Source organism: Hibiscus syriacus, unplaced genomic scaffold, assembly GCF_006381635.1.
Source record: "Hibiscus syriacus cultivar Baekdansim isolate YM2019G1 unplaced genomic scaffold, ASM638163v2 tig00112344_pilon, whole genome shotgun sequence".
NCBI lineage: Eukaryota > Viridiplantae > Streptophyta > Magnoliopsida > Malvales > Malvaceae > Hibiscus > Hibiscus syriacus.
Window position 1 is genome coordinate 1171006 of NW_024063307.1, and position 16853 is coordinate 1187858.

Genomic DNA, 16853 nt, shown 5'->3' on the forward strand with positions numbered 1-16853 from the left:
AAGCAGCCAACAGCATTAGAATACGGAACCTTTGCCATATCTTCAGCTTCCTTATCTGTCTTGGGGCACTGTTCTGATGAGAGCTTAAAGTGATTCGCCAATGGAGTGCTAACTGGTTTTGCGCTGCTCATCGCAAACCTTTCTAGCATTTTCTCAACATAACCCCGTTGAGATAGCCGCAGTTTCCTTGAGTCTCTGTCCCTGCAAATTTCCATTCCAAGAATTTTCTTTGCAGCACCTAAATCTTTCATATCAAATTCCTGACTCAATAAAGTTTTCAAACCGATAACATCATCCATGTTCTTCGCAGCAATCAACATATCATCAACATACAGTAATAGAAAAATAAAAGAACCATCATCAAGGCTCTTAACATAGACACAACAATCATACTCACATTGGTTGTAGCCAATCTTGATCATATAGGAGTCAAACCGTTTATACCACTGTCTCGGAGACTGTTTCAACCCGTACAAAGATTTCTTCAATCTGCAAACTAAATGCTCGTTTCCAGGTAGAGTGAAACCTTCAGGTTGCCGCATGTAGATCTGCTCCTCTAAATCACCATGCAAAAAAGCAATTTTAACATCCATCTGCTCTAAATGCAAATCCCAACTAGCCACCAATGCAAGTACTGCTCGGATTGAAGTGTGCCTGACCACAGGAGAAAAGATTTCATCATAATCAACTCCTTTCTGCTGTGAAAAACCCTTCGCTACCAAACGAGCCTTGAACTTCTCCCCCTCTTTTTCTGTTACTACTGGTTTCTTCTTATACACCCATTTGCAACCAATCGGCTTCTTACCCTCAGGAAGGGGAACTAACTCCCATGTGCGATTGTGATTCAAAGACTCCATCTCCTCAACCATGGCTGCCATCCACTTGTCGTTTTCCTGACTAGTAACGGCATCATGAAAAGTAACCGGATCATCACTGCTAACAATAAGTGCAAAAGATACCAAGTCTTCAAAACCCAATCTGTTCGGAGGCTTTATATTCGTCCGTCTCACCCTGTCTCTGGCGAGACTATAATCCTGCAAATCATCCGTAGTGGAACCACCAGAAGTCGGTTAAGAAGTTTCTGGTTTCTCAACTGGAAACTGCTCGAAATCCACCACTGTCGTGTCTTGCTTCTGCTGCAACATGGATTGTTCATCAAAAACGAAATCTCTACTAATCACAACTTTCTTCGCAACTGGATCCCAGAACTTGAATCCTTTGACACCTTTCTTGTAACCCAGAAAAATGCACTCCTTCGATTTTGCATCAAGTTTGGATCTCTCATCAGCAGGTACATGCACATAAGCAGGACAACCAAAAATCCGTAAGTTATCAAAACTAACATCATGACCAGTCCATACCTCTTCTGTAACTTTCCCAGCCAGCGATGCCCTTGGCGATCTGTTGATAAGGTAACACGCCATGTTAACAGCCTCAGCCCAGAAGTGTTTGGGAAGCCCCGCATTCAACCGCAAACATCTGGCTCTTTCATTCAACGACCTATTCATTCGTTCCGCAACACCATTCTGTTGTGGTGTCTTGCGCACTGTAAAATGCCTCTGAATCCCATGCTCCTTACAGAATTGTAGGAACTGTGAATCTGTGTACTCCGTACCATTGTCAGACCGCAAACACTTGATTTTTCGTCCTGTTTGGTTTTCTACCTCAGCTTTCCACAGCTTGAACTTCTCAAAAACTTCAGATTTATGTTTCAAAAAATACACCCAAACTTTCCGTGAAAAATCATCAATAAAAGTAACATAGTACCTAGATCCACCCAAAGACGATGTCGTGGAAGGCCCCCATACAATCTGTAGATATTCCCTGCAGTCATCTTGCCTTTCATCACAGTCAATGCTCCTTTAACAATCCGAATGGTTTCCCTATCCTCGTCAGCCTTAGGGATAAAACCATTCTTGTGCAAAGTGCCCAAGGAAATCAAATTCTTCTTCAAGTCTGGGATATGTCAAACACCACTCAACGTCCGAACGGAGCCATCGTGCATCTTAATTCTGACATCACCAATACCAACAATATTACAACATCGATCATCACCCAAATAAACCGAACCAGAATTAACCGGCCTGTATGTCGAAAACCATTCCCTATTTGGCGTGATGTGATAAGAACATTTAGAATCAAGAATCCAAGCATCCGTCAATTGTGTCGTTGAAATAGAAAGCATATCACCCTCACTGCAATCAGAATTATCATCCTCGACCACGTTCACAGACTTGGATGAGCCATCACGCTTCTCATCAGTCTGCTTTTTCAACTTCGGACAGTCTCGCTTCATATGTCCCGCCTCCTTGCACTTGTAACAGTGAATCGTCTTCTTATCCCTGGATTTGGATCTGGAATTCCGCTTCCCGGACCCTGCCTTCTCTGGCTTCCGTCCACGATCTCGATTACCCTTGACATATAAGCTATCGGCTTGAGAGCTTTCCCCTGCATTCTGCTTCCGCTGGTTGTGAGCCAACAAGGCTGCAGTAATCTCCTCAACATTGATAGTCTCTTTCCCATATGTAAGAGTAGTCACCATGTGTTCGTAAGAGGGAGGCAACGAACACAACAGAATCATCGCTCTGTCTTCATCCTCAATTTTCACATCAAGCCGAGCCAGATCAGAAACGATTTGATTGAAGACATTCACGTGTTGCGCCAAATCGTGATCGTCCTGCATCTTCAGCCCATACAGCCGCTGCTTCAGATACAGTTTTGTCGTTAAGGATTTGGACATAAACTGACTTTCCAACTTCCTCCAAATTTCGTCTGGAGACGATAGATGCATGACGTGATACATGACCTCGTCCGCCAAGCATAATCGTATGGTTCCTGCCGCTCGCTGCTGCAATTCTTCCCAATCTTCCTCATCCATCGACGCCGGCTTTGTAGATCGCAAAGCCTTCAAGATCCCTTGCTGCGCCAATAGATCCTTCACCCTCGTTTGCCATAATCCGAAGTTACCCTGACCATCGAATTTCGCGACTTCGAATTTTGCTCCTGAGCTCTGATACCAATTGTTGACGAAAACGGGTAAAGAAAACAAAAGAACACGAGAATTTTACGAGGTTCGGCAATGTGCTTACTTCCTCGGTGCCTAGGCGGTGCTAGAAGTTTTTATTCAATGATATTTTAGGTCTAGGTTACATCTCTATTTATAATAGAAAACCCTGGTACATAATTACAAAATTAACCCTGTACCGTACCGCGGGGGCTGCGCCCCCGCACCCCCAACCCACATAATTCGTAACCCCACAACGAGACTTTCTTTGTAAGGACAGTTGATGTTCGCTCACTCCGCTCCATCTCCTATCCTCTTTACTAGTATATTTATGAGCCATACCTAACAGGGATTAATTTAAATGAGCACAAAAACTCTCTATTTATAAACGAAAGAATGCGTTAAAAATGACCAGAAAACAACTCATTAATTATGTAGTAGTTATTTTTAAAAAATATTTCATTCAAAAATTACTAGTTTACTAATAGATAATAAAAACATGATAAATGACTAATCTTTTACTTTATAGTATTAATATATTTTATCTATAGTTAAAAAAATAAGATAAAAATTTCAGTGAACTTAACGAGCAACGAGCTTAACGAGCACGAGTCAAGCAACAAGTTTCTTTAATGAACACGAGTCGAGAAAAATTTTAACGACCTTAACGAGCAACGAGTCGAATAACAATTTTTTTTAAAAAACACGAGTCGAGCACTACCCAACTCGCGGTTCACCCGCTCGATAATCACCCCTCCTCTTTACGTTTTCATGACTTCGAATCGTGCTGTTTTCGAGTGAAAGAAAAAAGGTGTGGATACGAGGGAAAGTGGTGAAGTGGAGAAGGGGTATTGAAGCAATTCACAGGCAAAAGTATGGGAATATGGATCGACATAAGAGGGGGGGAAAGGTCTCATGAAAGAGGGTGGAAGGAGAAGGAAGGACCGAAGAGGAAATTGTTTGCTCACGGAGACTCACAGGAGTTTTGAAGCCTGTGGTGGCACTGGCAATAATAGTTTAAGATAATAGATCCACAAGGACGATGATTTACAGTAAATGAATGTTGTGAAGGTTTTCAGAAGTTTTATTATGCTAGTTTTATGCTTGATAAATGATATAGCAACCAATAAATTTGGTACTGATCATCTTCTGTGACTGCCATTAATGTTTGCATATTTGCTCCCCGATGCGCATAAGCAAGTGGGCTAAAAATGACCAAAAAGGCAGTTGGATTTAGTCTTGGGCCATAATACTAGTAGCCCCTTCTTTCTCTGGATTTCGAATGACTTCATGGGTACACCGATTTATCTGCTCCAACTGATGGAAAGGTTAAATATCAGCCAAGCCAACGAACTCCCTCTTCCCTCTCTCTTGATCCGAATATAACGATGTACTCTGACAAAAAATAACTTGAACACCCTACAACGTAACCGAAACTTTAAGGATCTTCCATTTCATCATCAATGGAGTCCTTCAATGCCATGAACAACGACGGAGGAGAAGACATTAATTCATCTTCTCGCTCTATCGACGACCATGCCTCGAGCATCGGAGCCTACAGTTCCTCATCTTTCCCTCCTCCACAAGCTTTCCCTTACGGTGATCTCACCGCCGATACTGCTACGTACATCGCTCACAACCACAGTCGCAGTCACAGTCAAAACCTTGGGTATATCGTCACTGACAATAACAACATTGATAATAACATCGACAATCATAACGACCCACCTTCCCCGGACGTTTATGGGTTCGGATTGTCGGCGTCCAACGCTGAGTTCATGACCCCATTTGGAGGGTCCGCGATGGATGGTAGTGGAATTCCTGGTGGCGGTGGTGGTCGTGGTCATGATGTTGATGACGATGACGATGGTATTTTCGCCTCTGAAGGGCCGCTGTTGCCTCCACCTGAGCAGATGCAAGAGGAAAACTTCGCGCGACGGGAATGGAGACGGTTTGTTTCGTTTTCCCTTCTTTTCTGAATTTCTCATTTATTCATTGTTTTTAAATTCCTTCCGGTGCAGCTTAAACGCCATTCATCTGGAGGAGAAGGGGAAACGAGAGAAGGAGATGCGGGATAAGATAATCGCCGAAGCAGATGAGTATAAACGATCGTTTTACGAGAAAAGGAATCAGAATTGTGAAACCAATAAGGCTAACAACCGAGGAAGAGAGAAGGTAGAAGAAATAAGTATTTGTGGCTATCCAAATTCTCTTCACTTTTTTATGAAGCTGAAGAACTGAACTGAACTGATCTTTTCGTATTGTTGATATGCAGCTATACTTAGCTAATCAAGAGAAGTTCCACAAAGAAGCTCACCTGCATTACTGGAAAGCAATAGCCGAGATCATTCCTCGAGAGGTGGCGAATATTGAGAAGAAGAGAGGAAGGAAAGACAAAGACTCAGATAAAACTCCATCGGCGTCGGTGATTCATGGTCCGAAGCCGGGGAAACCTACTGATCTTTCGAGAATGAGGCAGATTTTCGTTAAGCTTAAACAGAATCCTCCACCCCATATGATCCCTCCACCCAAAGATGGCAAAGACGGAAAGGAAAATAAAGAGGAAAAGGAAAGCAAGGACGCCAAGAATGGGAAATTAGGTTCAAAAGCAGCAGATTCTGCTGGAGAAAATAAACCCGCTTCACTAGGGAAGGATGCTGTTGCTGCTAATGGTGGTACTGGACAACCAAACCCGGAGACTTCAGCTCCGCCCGAGGCTGATAACAGAGAGAAACCCAATCCTCCTGATGCTTCCAAGTGATGCCAAAACTTAGTTTCCCCATTTTTTGTTTTGTTTTTAAGTTTCAGTTAGCTATTCCCAGTGGATAATAAGTGCAAACAGAGAGACCTTGGGTGCGAATTTGAGTCTGCATCATCATCTGTAGACATTATTGTCGTAAATGGTGAAACTCAATAATCAAATATAAAGTTAAAAATATGATTTGTTTATCAAGCATTGATTAATTTGCTATTGATTAATTTGCTTCAAATTAATTAATTAGAGAAAATTCTTTTACTCGACAAGAAATCTCAAAATTAACAATCTTCCATTGGGAAAGCTAACCCGAATATTGCTTGCAAGTTAAAGAATATTCCCTACTTGTTGATATTAAAAACATGAATCAACTATAAAATGAGAATCGATCTTCGCATAAAATACATCGCTATTTAGTAACATGCATCACATTGTTCAACTTAAAATAAAAAGAATTAATTGGCAAAATAAAATCAATTTTATTTCAAGTTCACATTTGTTCGAACGTCATATCGGTTTACAACTTCGAATAAATAAGATATTGGCAACTAGATATTTTTACAAGTTAAAATAAATCATATTGAATGAAATGGAATAAACATTTACAATAAATGGTTGTCCCTTGTTACCATATGTAATAGGGTAAGGGGGAAGTAAGATAGTAGGCTGCCCCCAACACCAGGTTGAGAGCAACTTCCGTAAAAGACCTCCGAATTATGAAATGCCCTCCGTGGGACTCGATCCCACGACCTCAAGGTTAAAAATCTTGTGCTCTACCAACTGAGCTGGATAGTCATCTCAAACATTTACAATACATTTTCATATATGAATATACAAGGACAAAAAATAAATTTAACAAATATGTATATAATTACATATGATACAACATGTACATGAAATAAAATAAATTAATATGCATGAATACATTTGAGAGATGATATATGTATATAAAAAATATAATATAGCTTGAAATGTAAACATATAAATATGACAAACAATAACACAAATAACATAAAATAAATAAACTCTATAAACACGTGACTAAAACAAAATAAAACTGAACATGTAGCTTAAATCGAAACTAATAGATAAAGATGAAATTAGTGACCAAATTAAAAATAACGAAACTGAAGTGCCGAAAATGAAATAAACAAAATAAAGAGATCCGGGGACTAAAATGTAAAAATATGGTAAGATTATAGGGACCTAAACGTGATTAGACGTGAGGTACGGTGGCCAATGTGTAAAAACACGACAGAACTGGGAGGGCCTCAATGTAATTAACCGCAAGAGTTTGGTGACTGTTTTATAAAACACGATAAACATGGAATGGCTTAAGCGTAATTTTACTATTTTTTGTTTTATGAATATAAATGTTTTTAGCTAATTCGGGTAAAATCAAACCCTAGCCGTTTACAACCAAATATCATCTCCTCCAAAGCCTCTAATTTCCTCTCACTTTCTCCACAACCGAACCTCCTCCAAAAACCGAAATCCAACCGGCCACCACCATGGTGGCCGGATTTACTCCGATAAGCACCCCTAGAAGTTTTCCTTCCTCTAGTCTAGACGAAGCACAACCGTATGGTAACTCTAAATCCCTCTCTTCAACTATATTTCATATTTTTTTTTTATTTTCTAGAAAGCCATGGAATTTGAGTAAACAAGCAGAATCAAATTATAAACTACATTAGGTTTTCTAATTGCATCTCAAGAATTTAACAAGACAAAACGAGAATAAAAAAAAGAATACCTCTTTAATTTGCTTGAAGATTTCGGTTCTATTTTCTATCTTTTATTGCTGAAAAATCCCCCCTTTTACATTGTTGGTTTCATTGGATTTTATATCCATTACATATGTAAAGATAATAAAATAATTGCTTGTTGGTAGATGTGGATGGGGAACCAAGTTGCTCGGTCAGAGTGCTGTCGGGCGTCTGTGCTTGTGGAACAGCATCGACATGGTCACGGTATGGAGGCTGCTGGTAGTGGTCGACCAACATAAGCACGGGAAAATGCATAACTTTGGGAATAGAAGGAATGGGCAGCTCGTTGGCCAAGGTGGAGGTATGGGCATAGTGGGTTAGTGCTTTACGTGGGCATGGGTGAGTGGATGGTTTTTCAAATTCAAATATGGTGCTCACAACTACCCCTCTTTGCTCATTGTTGTGAAATAGGAATGAAGCAAAGATAATAGAGCACCATTTTCCATCTTGGTATATTCTTGTCACATTGTGAACTCTTCACTTGGAATGTCAATTCTTCTCATTCTGTGAAATCGTCGAGTCCTTGCTGCAAATGATGTCATCTTGCTTCGTTCTCTTGGCTGAGTCTTTATCTTCAGTTCTTCGAGTCGCGGGTTCTTCTTATCCTTGTTTTTCCACTGGAAATGATGATCCAAGGTTGAACAAGTTCTTCATTATGATTTATCTACTGGCAATGTTAGTCCCTCAAATGAGGTGTGCTGATTCAACTCCATTTGTGATTAACCGAGTATTGAAAATGTTGAAAACACCCTGCCCGAAGGTCTTATGGATGGCCCGAAGGACATACAAATCAATAAACCCCCGAAGACTTAGTTTCTAAATCTCATTTGAAAACATCCTACACTGAAGGTCTTATAGATGGCCTGAAGGACTTACAAATCAAGAAACCCCAGAAGGCTTAGTTTTTAAAATCTCATTTGAAAATATCATGCACTGAAGGTCTTATGGATGGTCCGAAGGACTTACGCATCATGCTCAAAAGAATTAATGATGGCCCGAAGGACTTATGAATCAAGAAACCCCCGATGGCTTAGTTTCTAAAATCTCATTTGAAAACATCATGCACTGAAGGTCTTATGGATGGCCCGAAGGACTTACGCATCATGCTCGAAAGACTTACTGATGGCTCGAAGGACTTAATCATTAAGAAACTCTTGAAAATCAAGCTCAATTTCTTAGTTATCATCAAGAAACCCCTACATATCACGATGGTCCCTCAAACTTGTCCTCAAGAAACCCCTACATATCACGATGGTCTCTCAAGGTTTTCTTCAATAAACAACTGAAAATCAGGCTTAGTTTCTTAGTTGTCACCAAGGAACCCCTACATATCACGTTGGTCCCTCAAGTGTATCATCCATTCCAAGAACCCCTACATATCACGATAGTCCCTCAAACTTGTCCTCAAGAAACCCCTACATATCACGATGGTCTCTCAAGCTTTTCTTCAAGAAACCCCTAAAAATCAGGCTTAGTTTCTTAGTTGTCACCAAGGAACCCCTACATATCACGTTGGTCCCTCAAGTGTGTCATCAAGGAACCCCTACATATCACGATGATCCCTCAATCTTATCCTCAAAAAACCCCTACATATCACGATGGTCCCTCAAACTTGTCCTCAAGAAACCCCTACATATCACGATGGTCTCTCAAGTTTTTCTTCAAAAAAACCCCTAAAAATCAGGCTTAGTTTCTTAGTTGTCACCAATGAACCCCTATATATCACGTTGGTCCCTCAAGTATGTCATCAAGGAACCTTTATATATCACGACGATCCCTTAAACTTGTCCTCAAGAAACCCCTACATATCACGATGGTCTCTCAAGCTTTTCTTCAAGAAACCCCTGAAAATCAGGCTTAGTTTCTAAAAATATTGTATTTCGAGCGAAACTATCTCAAGCGAGATAAAATCTTCTGTTTCAAGTGAAACAATCTCAAGCGAGATAAAATCTTCTGTTTCAAGTGAAATTGTCTCAAGGGAGACAAAATTTGTTTCATGGGAAACCGTCTCAAGGGATACAAAATTTGTTTCAAGGGAAACTGTCTCAAGGGAGACAAAATTTGTTTCGAGGGAAACCGTCTCAAGGGAGAAAAAATTTGTTTCGAGGGAAACGGTTTCAAGGGAGACTAAATTTGTTTCAAGGGAAACGGTCTCAAGGGAGACAAAATTTGTTTCAAAGGAAATTGTCTCAAGGGAGATAAAATCTTCTGATTCGAGGGAAACTATCTCAAGCGAGATAAAATCTTCTTTTTTTAAAAAAAATAATCTTGAGTGAAATGAAATATCTTCTTTCGAGTAAAAACTGTCTCAAGTGAGACAAATCTTGTTTTAAGAAAAACAATCTTGAGTGAAATAACATGTCTTTTTTGAGTAAAAACTGTCTCAAGTGATACAAATCTTGTTTGAAGAAAAACAATCTTGAGTGAAATAAGTCTTCTTGTTTTGAGTAAGAACTGTCTTAAGTGAGACAAATCTTGTTTTAAGAAAAACAATAAATCTTCTGTATTAAATGAAATTGTCTCAAGTGAGACAAAATTTATATATGAATATGATTGCTCCCTCTTGCTGAGGATGTCTTGTTGTCTTTTAATCTCATTTTTCCTGAAAGATCTTTAAATGTAACTGAATGTAACTATCCTGATGATGGATGTTTGATGCAAAGATGCAAATTCATGTAGGTGTGATGCATGTTCTTCAGTGAAAAGGTGCTCAAGTAATCTTGGTTTTCTTCTTGATCTGTTCGTCTTCATTCTTCTCTCACACCAAGGAGTACCATCACATTTCTTTGCAAACATATGCTTTCTTGGCTCCCTAACATTCAAATTCCTTGCCCCAATTTCTAATTCTAAGCTTTTAGGTCTGAAGGACCTCTGTTAATTTCCAGGCTAAACTCTCTAGAGAGATTGTCCTGTTTGAAAATGTTTTCTTTCTTCTTTTATTTTCGAGATCTGAAAATATCAATTAGAAGAGTTTTGAAAAAATGTTTGATCAAAAAGTTTTGAAAATATTGCCCTTTTCTCAGTTTCAAAATTGAGACAAATCATGAAACAAGAGTTTATCGGATATCAAAGAATTAATTACACTCTTAATCATTTAAACCGAATTATAGCCATTTGACAAGTGTCAAGATTAATGTTATCTTTGAGGTATGGTTAAGTAAAGAAAGGATAAAAGTCTCAGGTTATTGCTTTTGGTCAAAGGTTTGACCTTCTTATTTCTTTGATGTTCACTGATCTGATGGAGTAGATTCTATGCGTGTCTACTGGAATTATTCTCCGACTTCCAGCTCTCATGATCACACTCGGTTTGTGCGATGCCTTATCAAGGGATAACACCTGCATCTTCTTCATATTCGAGCTACCTTTTCAGGTTTTTAACTTGAATCCTCCTTTAGTTTCAAGATGTTATTCAAAATTTACGTCTTGAACCCCTCTTTGTTATTTTTCTCTATCATGCATTAAAGATTTTAGAAAACCTTTTGCAAATAAAAATTAATCCTGATGTGCGGGATGAAATCTGAAGATAGTCTTTTCTGTTTAGAATTTCATGGATGATTAGAAGGGATTTTTTAAGGCACGTAATGTGGGCCATGGTTCATGGTTATGAAATAAAATGATAAATAGGCCCAAACGAATATTTCAGGGTATTGAGCCAATGATCAATTTATTATGATTCCTTCAATTCTGTCTTGCTCAATTTGAATATGTTCGTATGTGTCTCTCTCTTGATGCTCTATGATCTTCAAGTGAAGTGATTATGGAATAATTACGCTTGATCAATCTCATAGTTTGAAGCTTGATGCACTATTTGACTCGAGGGAATCTTTACATGTGCTTCTTGTTCCTTTTTCTTTTTCTTTGTTTCTTTGTTTTTTTTGTTTTTTTTTCTTTTTTTCCTTTTTGCTCTTTGTTCTGATTGGATTTTCACACTTGGCACTTGATTCACCTTTTGATATCTCCTGTGGATTGATGTCTTCACTCATATGAGCAGATTTCTTTCACCTTGCCCCCAGTATGGAGGGTGATCCTTGGTTAGGGTTGAATCAGAAGAAAAAATATTATACGCTCAAAAGGGGACAACAAGGGATATATATACATATATGGATAAATGAAAAAAAGTCGTTCATCATCTCATACACATAAGTCTTTGCAGAAGAGGTATCCCCAGGGGGATAGATTTTCAGGATTAAGTTTTATTCACATGAAAACAATGTAATTAATACATGATATAATTATTTCGAATTAATTCTTTTTTTTCTTTTGCTTCTTGCTCCCAGCATGTCTCAATTGTTCAAGCTCAACTTCAAAAAATTGATGTGAGATGCCCCAAGTTGTGCCTTCTAGTAAGAAGGTTCATGTTCCAGTGAACATTTTGTACTCAATGCCTTATTGGTAGAAGAAAATTTATGTTTTACGTCTAAGAAGACGATGATGTAGCTTTATTGGCTCACAGAAAGGTAAGGGTATGAATTTTTGTGTATCAAGGAAAGGTAATGTCAAAAATTTGGTCTTTTGGTAATGACTATGAGTTTTGTTTTTGTTTTTTTGTAAAGAATCAAGGTATTTTATTTTGGCTTTGGATAGGATAAGAAAAGTCTAATATTGTCATATGTCAAAAATCTATAATTCTTGGAGAATTAAAAGAATCCTTAATTCATTCGATAATCGAAAAACTAAAGATTAAAACTCGTTCAATCATTCCACCTTAAAAGGTAGCATAAATTCAGTCGTTTAAAAGATTAAACAAATATGAAAGACAGAACAAAAACGTGTTCAAACAAAACAATGCTCTCACTAAAAATGGTAAATGTAATGCCCCCATTCTTCTTTAATTATCCATGCCCCTGAAATTATCAGGTTCTGGATCTTACGCTTCATTTCCTTACAGTTCTCAGAGGAATGTCTAGAGTTTTCTATGTGGTGTTACGTGGTTAGGACCACTTTATAGAATCCTCCATGAATATGTTTTTCATGAAAATGTTTAAAAATGAAATGAAAATGCAGATGCAAAAATATTGATCCCAATGATGAATATCGTAGAATAATTTTCACCAGTGATAAAAGCTTTCATATTACAAGACATTCCACTTTACAGATATGCCTTCGATTAGATATTGAGTCTGAAGTGGATTACCGCTTCATCATGGACCTTCGTCCTTGAAAAATGCCACTCAAGTATTATGTATCCTAACTCTGTTAATGCCCCAGCGGTGCGAAAGTCAGTGCGTCGCTCCTTGATAACTAGCGATGATATGATCGTAGATGAGAATCTACTGTTGGGTTACTCTTCGGATCGATGGATCATCATTTTAGTCTCGAATGTTGCACAATCTTTGAGCTCATTGCTTCATCTCGGATCTTCGTATTTGGAACTGATGCCCCTCAATGCTCTGTAAACTAACTCCATTAATGCCTCGGCGGTGCTGAAGCCAGTGTGTTGCTCTTTGGTGGTAAGCGATGAGATGATTATAGATAAGACTTTCCTGTTGTATTACTCCTCGGATCAGTGAATCATCACTTCAGTCTCGAATGTTGTACAATCTTCGAGCAAGTCTCATTCTTGTTCTCTGAACTTCCTTTTGCCCTTGGTGTATGTCTGTGTATATGATTTCTTGATTGAAAACTTTTATCTCTTATTGTGAAGATTTTCTCATGAATATCCCCTTGCTGATCAACACTCTTGCATTATGTTATGATGATGCAATGTAATACAAAAATGATGAAATATGACATAGACAAAAGAAAAAAATAGGTTAGTGTACACAAACAAAAGAAGTGAAAAATAGTTAGTACATGTAAGACAATCAATATAGATAAAAATGTTATTCAAAGATGAATATAACAACTACCCCATCATGATATCTACCCGAGCATGCTTTTAGTAGATAATATTCCTACCCAGACATGCTATCTACCCAAAAATGATTTTTCAAGAAATTAATCCTAATTGCATGGTATCTAGTTCGCATGCTTTTATTCAAAAATAAATATATTCTACGAACTTAAAGCAAAAGATAAGGGTTTAGAAACACTCCTCTTTTTTGTATACCTATTTTGGGTACCTACTAACAGACAGAGGTCCAGTATGACTATACCTAGGGCGACCATTCTACGGTTCACCATATGCATGGTTTTGGCTCTAACGAGGAAAAAGGTACTCGAATTGTCCTTGATGTCGGTGCCCCATTGGGCTGCCAAACCCTTAATCCTAAACCATTATAGGCTTAAACGGATCGAGTTCAATTCGAGGGGATACATTCCCTTATGCCCATACGGAGAATAAATTCACACGAAGACATAAGGTATATGAATCCTGAAAGTTACTTGATAGGCCCATACGGAGAATAAATTCCCACGAAGGCATCGTTTTCACCCCCACTTAAAAGGGTTCAGAGTTCGTGTCTAGAGCTCATGTCATGAAATTGCACGTGATGTGTGTGAGGAGGAACATTCAACCCTTTGACTCAAAAGTAAAACAAACCACTCGATAAAAACTTGGACAGATCTGAAAACAAAAATCAAAATGCTAGTATAACAATGAAGGAATTAAAAACTTCAATAAAAAGATCATAAGTTAACTAAAGACTCGAAATCATAATTTCCACCAAAACAACAATGTGTAAGTGACTTTCAACCTGACTATCTAAAAATAATCCTCAGCGGAGTCGCTAAGCTGTCGTAACCGTTTTTCAACGGAACAATTGTTTATTGTTTTAAAAAAATAGTTATGACTTTCATTTGGAAAATTTGGTGATTTTGAATTGATTGGAATTAAAATAAAAAGGAGTCACAGTCGACCTTTGAGTTAGGTAGATCGAATACCTAAATACGTCCTTTAAAACAATTTGAAGGAAAATCATTTTTAAAGACAAAAGTGGTATGCGTTTACCAAAAATTCAATTTGATGGGTCCGGGAGTCGGTTACGCGCGGGGAAGATTATCACCCTCATAGAGCCCAAAATTGGTACTAAAATCGCTTACACTTTGTCGTAAATGGTGAAACTCATGAATCAAATATAAAGTTAAAAATATGATTTGTTTATCAAGCATTGATTAATTTGCTTCAAATTAATTAATTAGAGAAAATTCTTTTACTCGACAAGAAATCTCAAAATTAGCAATCCTCCATTGGGAAAGCTAACTCGAATATTGCTTGCCAGTTAAAGAATATTTCGTACTTGTTGATATTAAAAACATGAATCAACTATAAAATGAGAATCAATCTTCACATAAAATACATCGTTATTTAGTAACATGCATCACATTGTTTAACTTAAAATAAAAAGAATTAATTGGCAAAATAAAATTTTATTTCAAGTTCACATTTGTTCGATCGTCATATTAGATTACAACACCTCGATCAAGCGATGCTTTCCACACATATTCTACAAATCGTTGTTCTTGAAAATATTTGAATAAATAAGATATTGGCAACTAGATATTTTTACAAGTTTAAAATAAATCATATTGAATGAAATGGAATAAACATTTACAATACATTTTCATATATGAATATACAAGGACAGAAAATAAATTTAATAAATATGTATATAATTACATATGATAGAACATGTGCCCGAAATAAAATAAATTAATATGCATGAGTACATTTGAGACATGATATATGTATATAAAACTTATAATATAGCTTAAAATGTAAACATATAAATATGGCAAACCATAACACAAATAACATAAAATAAATAAACTCTATAAACACGTGACTAAAATAAAATAAAACTGAACATGTAGCTTAAATCGAAACTAATAGATAAAAGATGAAATTAGTGACCAAATTAAAAATAACGAAACTGAAGTATCGAAAATGAAATAAACAAAATAAAGAGATCCGAGGACTAAAATGTAAAAATGCGGTAAGATTATAGGGACCTAAACATGATTAGACGCGATGTACGGTGGCTAATGTGTAAAAACACGGCAGAACTGGGAGGGCCTCAACGCAATTAACCGCAAGAGTTGTGACTGTTTTATAAAACACAGTAAACATGGAATGGCTTAAGCGTAATTTTACTATTTTTTGTTTTATGAATATCAATTGTTTTAGCTAATTCGGGTAAAATCAAACCCTAGCCGTTTACACCCAAATATCATCTCCTCCAAAGCCTCTCCTTTCCTCTCACTTTCTCCACGACCGAACCTCCTCCAAAGCCCGAAATTCTGTCGGCCACCGCCATGGTGGCCGGATTTACTCTGATAAGAACCCCTAGAAGCTTCCCTTCCTCTAGTCTAGACGAAGCACAACCGTATGGTAACTCTAAATCCCTCTCTTCAACTATATTTCTTATTTTTTTATTGTTTAGAAAGCCATGGAATTTGAGTAAACAAGCAGAATCAAATTATAAACTACATTAGGTTTTCTAATTGCATCTCAAGAATTTAACAAGACAAAACAAGAATAAAAAAAAGAATACCTCTTTAATTTGCTTGAAGATTTCGGTTCTATTTGCTGTCTTTTATTGCTGAAAAATCCCCCCTTTTACATTGTTGGTTTCATTGGATTTTATATCCATTACATATGTAAAGATAATAAAATAATTGCTTGTTGTTAGATGTGGATGGGGAACCAAGCTGCTCGGTCAGAATGCTGTCGGGCGTGTGTGCTCGTGGAATAGCATCGGCATGGTCACGGTATGGGGGCTGCTGGTAGTGGTCGACCAACATAAGCACTAGAAAATGCACAACTTTGGGAACATCAAGGTATGGGCAGCTCGTTGGCCAAGTAGAGGCATGGGCATGGTGGGTTAGTGCTTTACGTGGGTATATGGTGAGTGGATGGTTTTTTAAATTCAAATATGGTGCTCACAATTATGTTTCTTGCCTTCTGATTTGATTTTGAAACTAGAGGTAAGATTTTTGCTAGTGCATGATTCTCTTATTTTTTTTTGATAACGTAGGATCTCCCAAGGTCAGACTGAAGAACCCAACCCTACAAGACAACCTCCGGAGGGGCTCAGAGAACCCACCACTCTGCCCCCCGCTTTTTTCCAGGATTTCCAGCCAACGCAATTCGAACCTAAGATATGAAACCAGCTCATAATCCCAAAAGTCCTTGCTTTGCCAATTGAACTACGTCTGCGGTGGTCATGATTTTCTTATTAGGACAATATTAACAAGTGTTTTTTTTTCATTATTACATTCATGGAGGTCATCTTTTCATTACCCTATCCACAAACAGGTGGCCCCTCCCAATGAGATTCATTGCCTTTCCTCATAATTGCGCATTTCATTTTGAGTGAGATTCGATGGGATCTCCACCACGTGTGTGGTGGACAGAGACATCTTGTCACAACTCACACCATTACTCCCC

At 37.9% G+C, this 16853-nt stretch overlaps 1 protein-coding gene across 1 annotated transcript; it reads left to right on the forward strand.

Moving 5' to 3' along the window:
• Positions 1 to 4453: 4453 nt before the first annotated feature.
• On the forward strand, positions 4454 to 5786 carry LOC120178161 (clathrin light chain 1-like). The gene is made up of 3 exons (XM_039184100.1): positions 4454 to 4955; positions 5026 to 5179; positions 5280 to 5786. Exons 1-3 carry the CDS (start codon positions 4468 to 4470, stop codon positions 5763 to 5765), a joined length of 1128 nt encoding a protein of 375 aa, XP_039040031.1. The 5' UTR covers positions 4454 to 4467; the 3' UTR covers positions 5766 to 5786.
• The last annotated feature ends 11067 nt before the right edge of the window (positions 5787 to 16853 follow it).

Bases quoted from the DNA above. Each gene is read 5' to 3' on its own strand.
- LOC120178161 (XM_039184100.1), top strand. From the start codon at position 4,468: ATGGAGTCCTTCAATGCCATGAACAACGACGGAGGAGAAGACATTAAT. The intron at 4,956-5,025 runs GTTTGTTTCGTT...CTTCCGGTGCAG, and splicing joins GCGCGACGGGAATGGAGACG to CTTAAACGCCATTCATCTGG. The intron at 5,180-5,279 runs GTAGAAGAAATA...GTTGATATGCAG, and splicing joins ACAACCGAGGAAGAGAGAAG to CTATACTTAGCTAATCAAGA.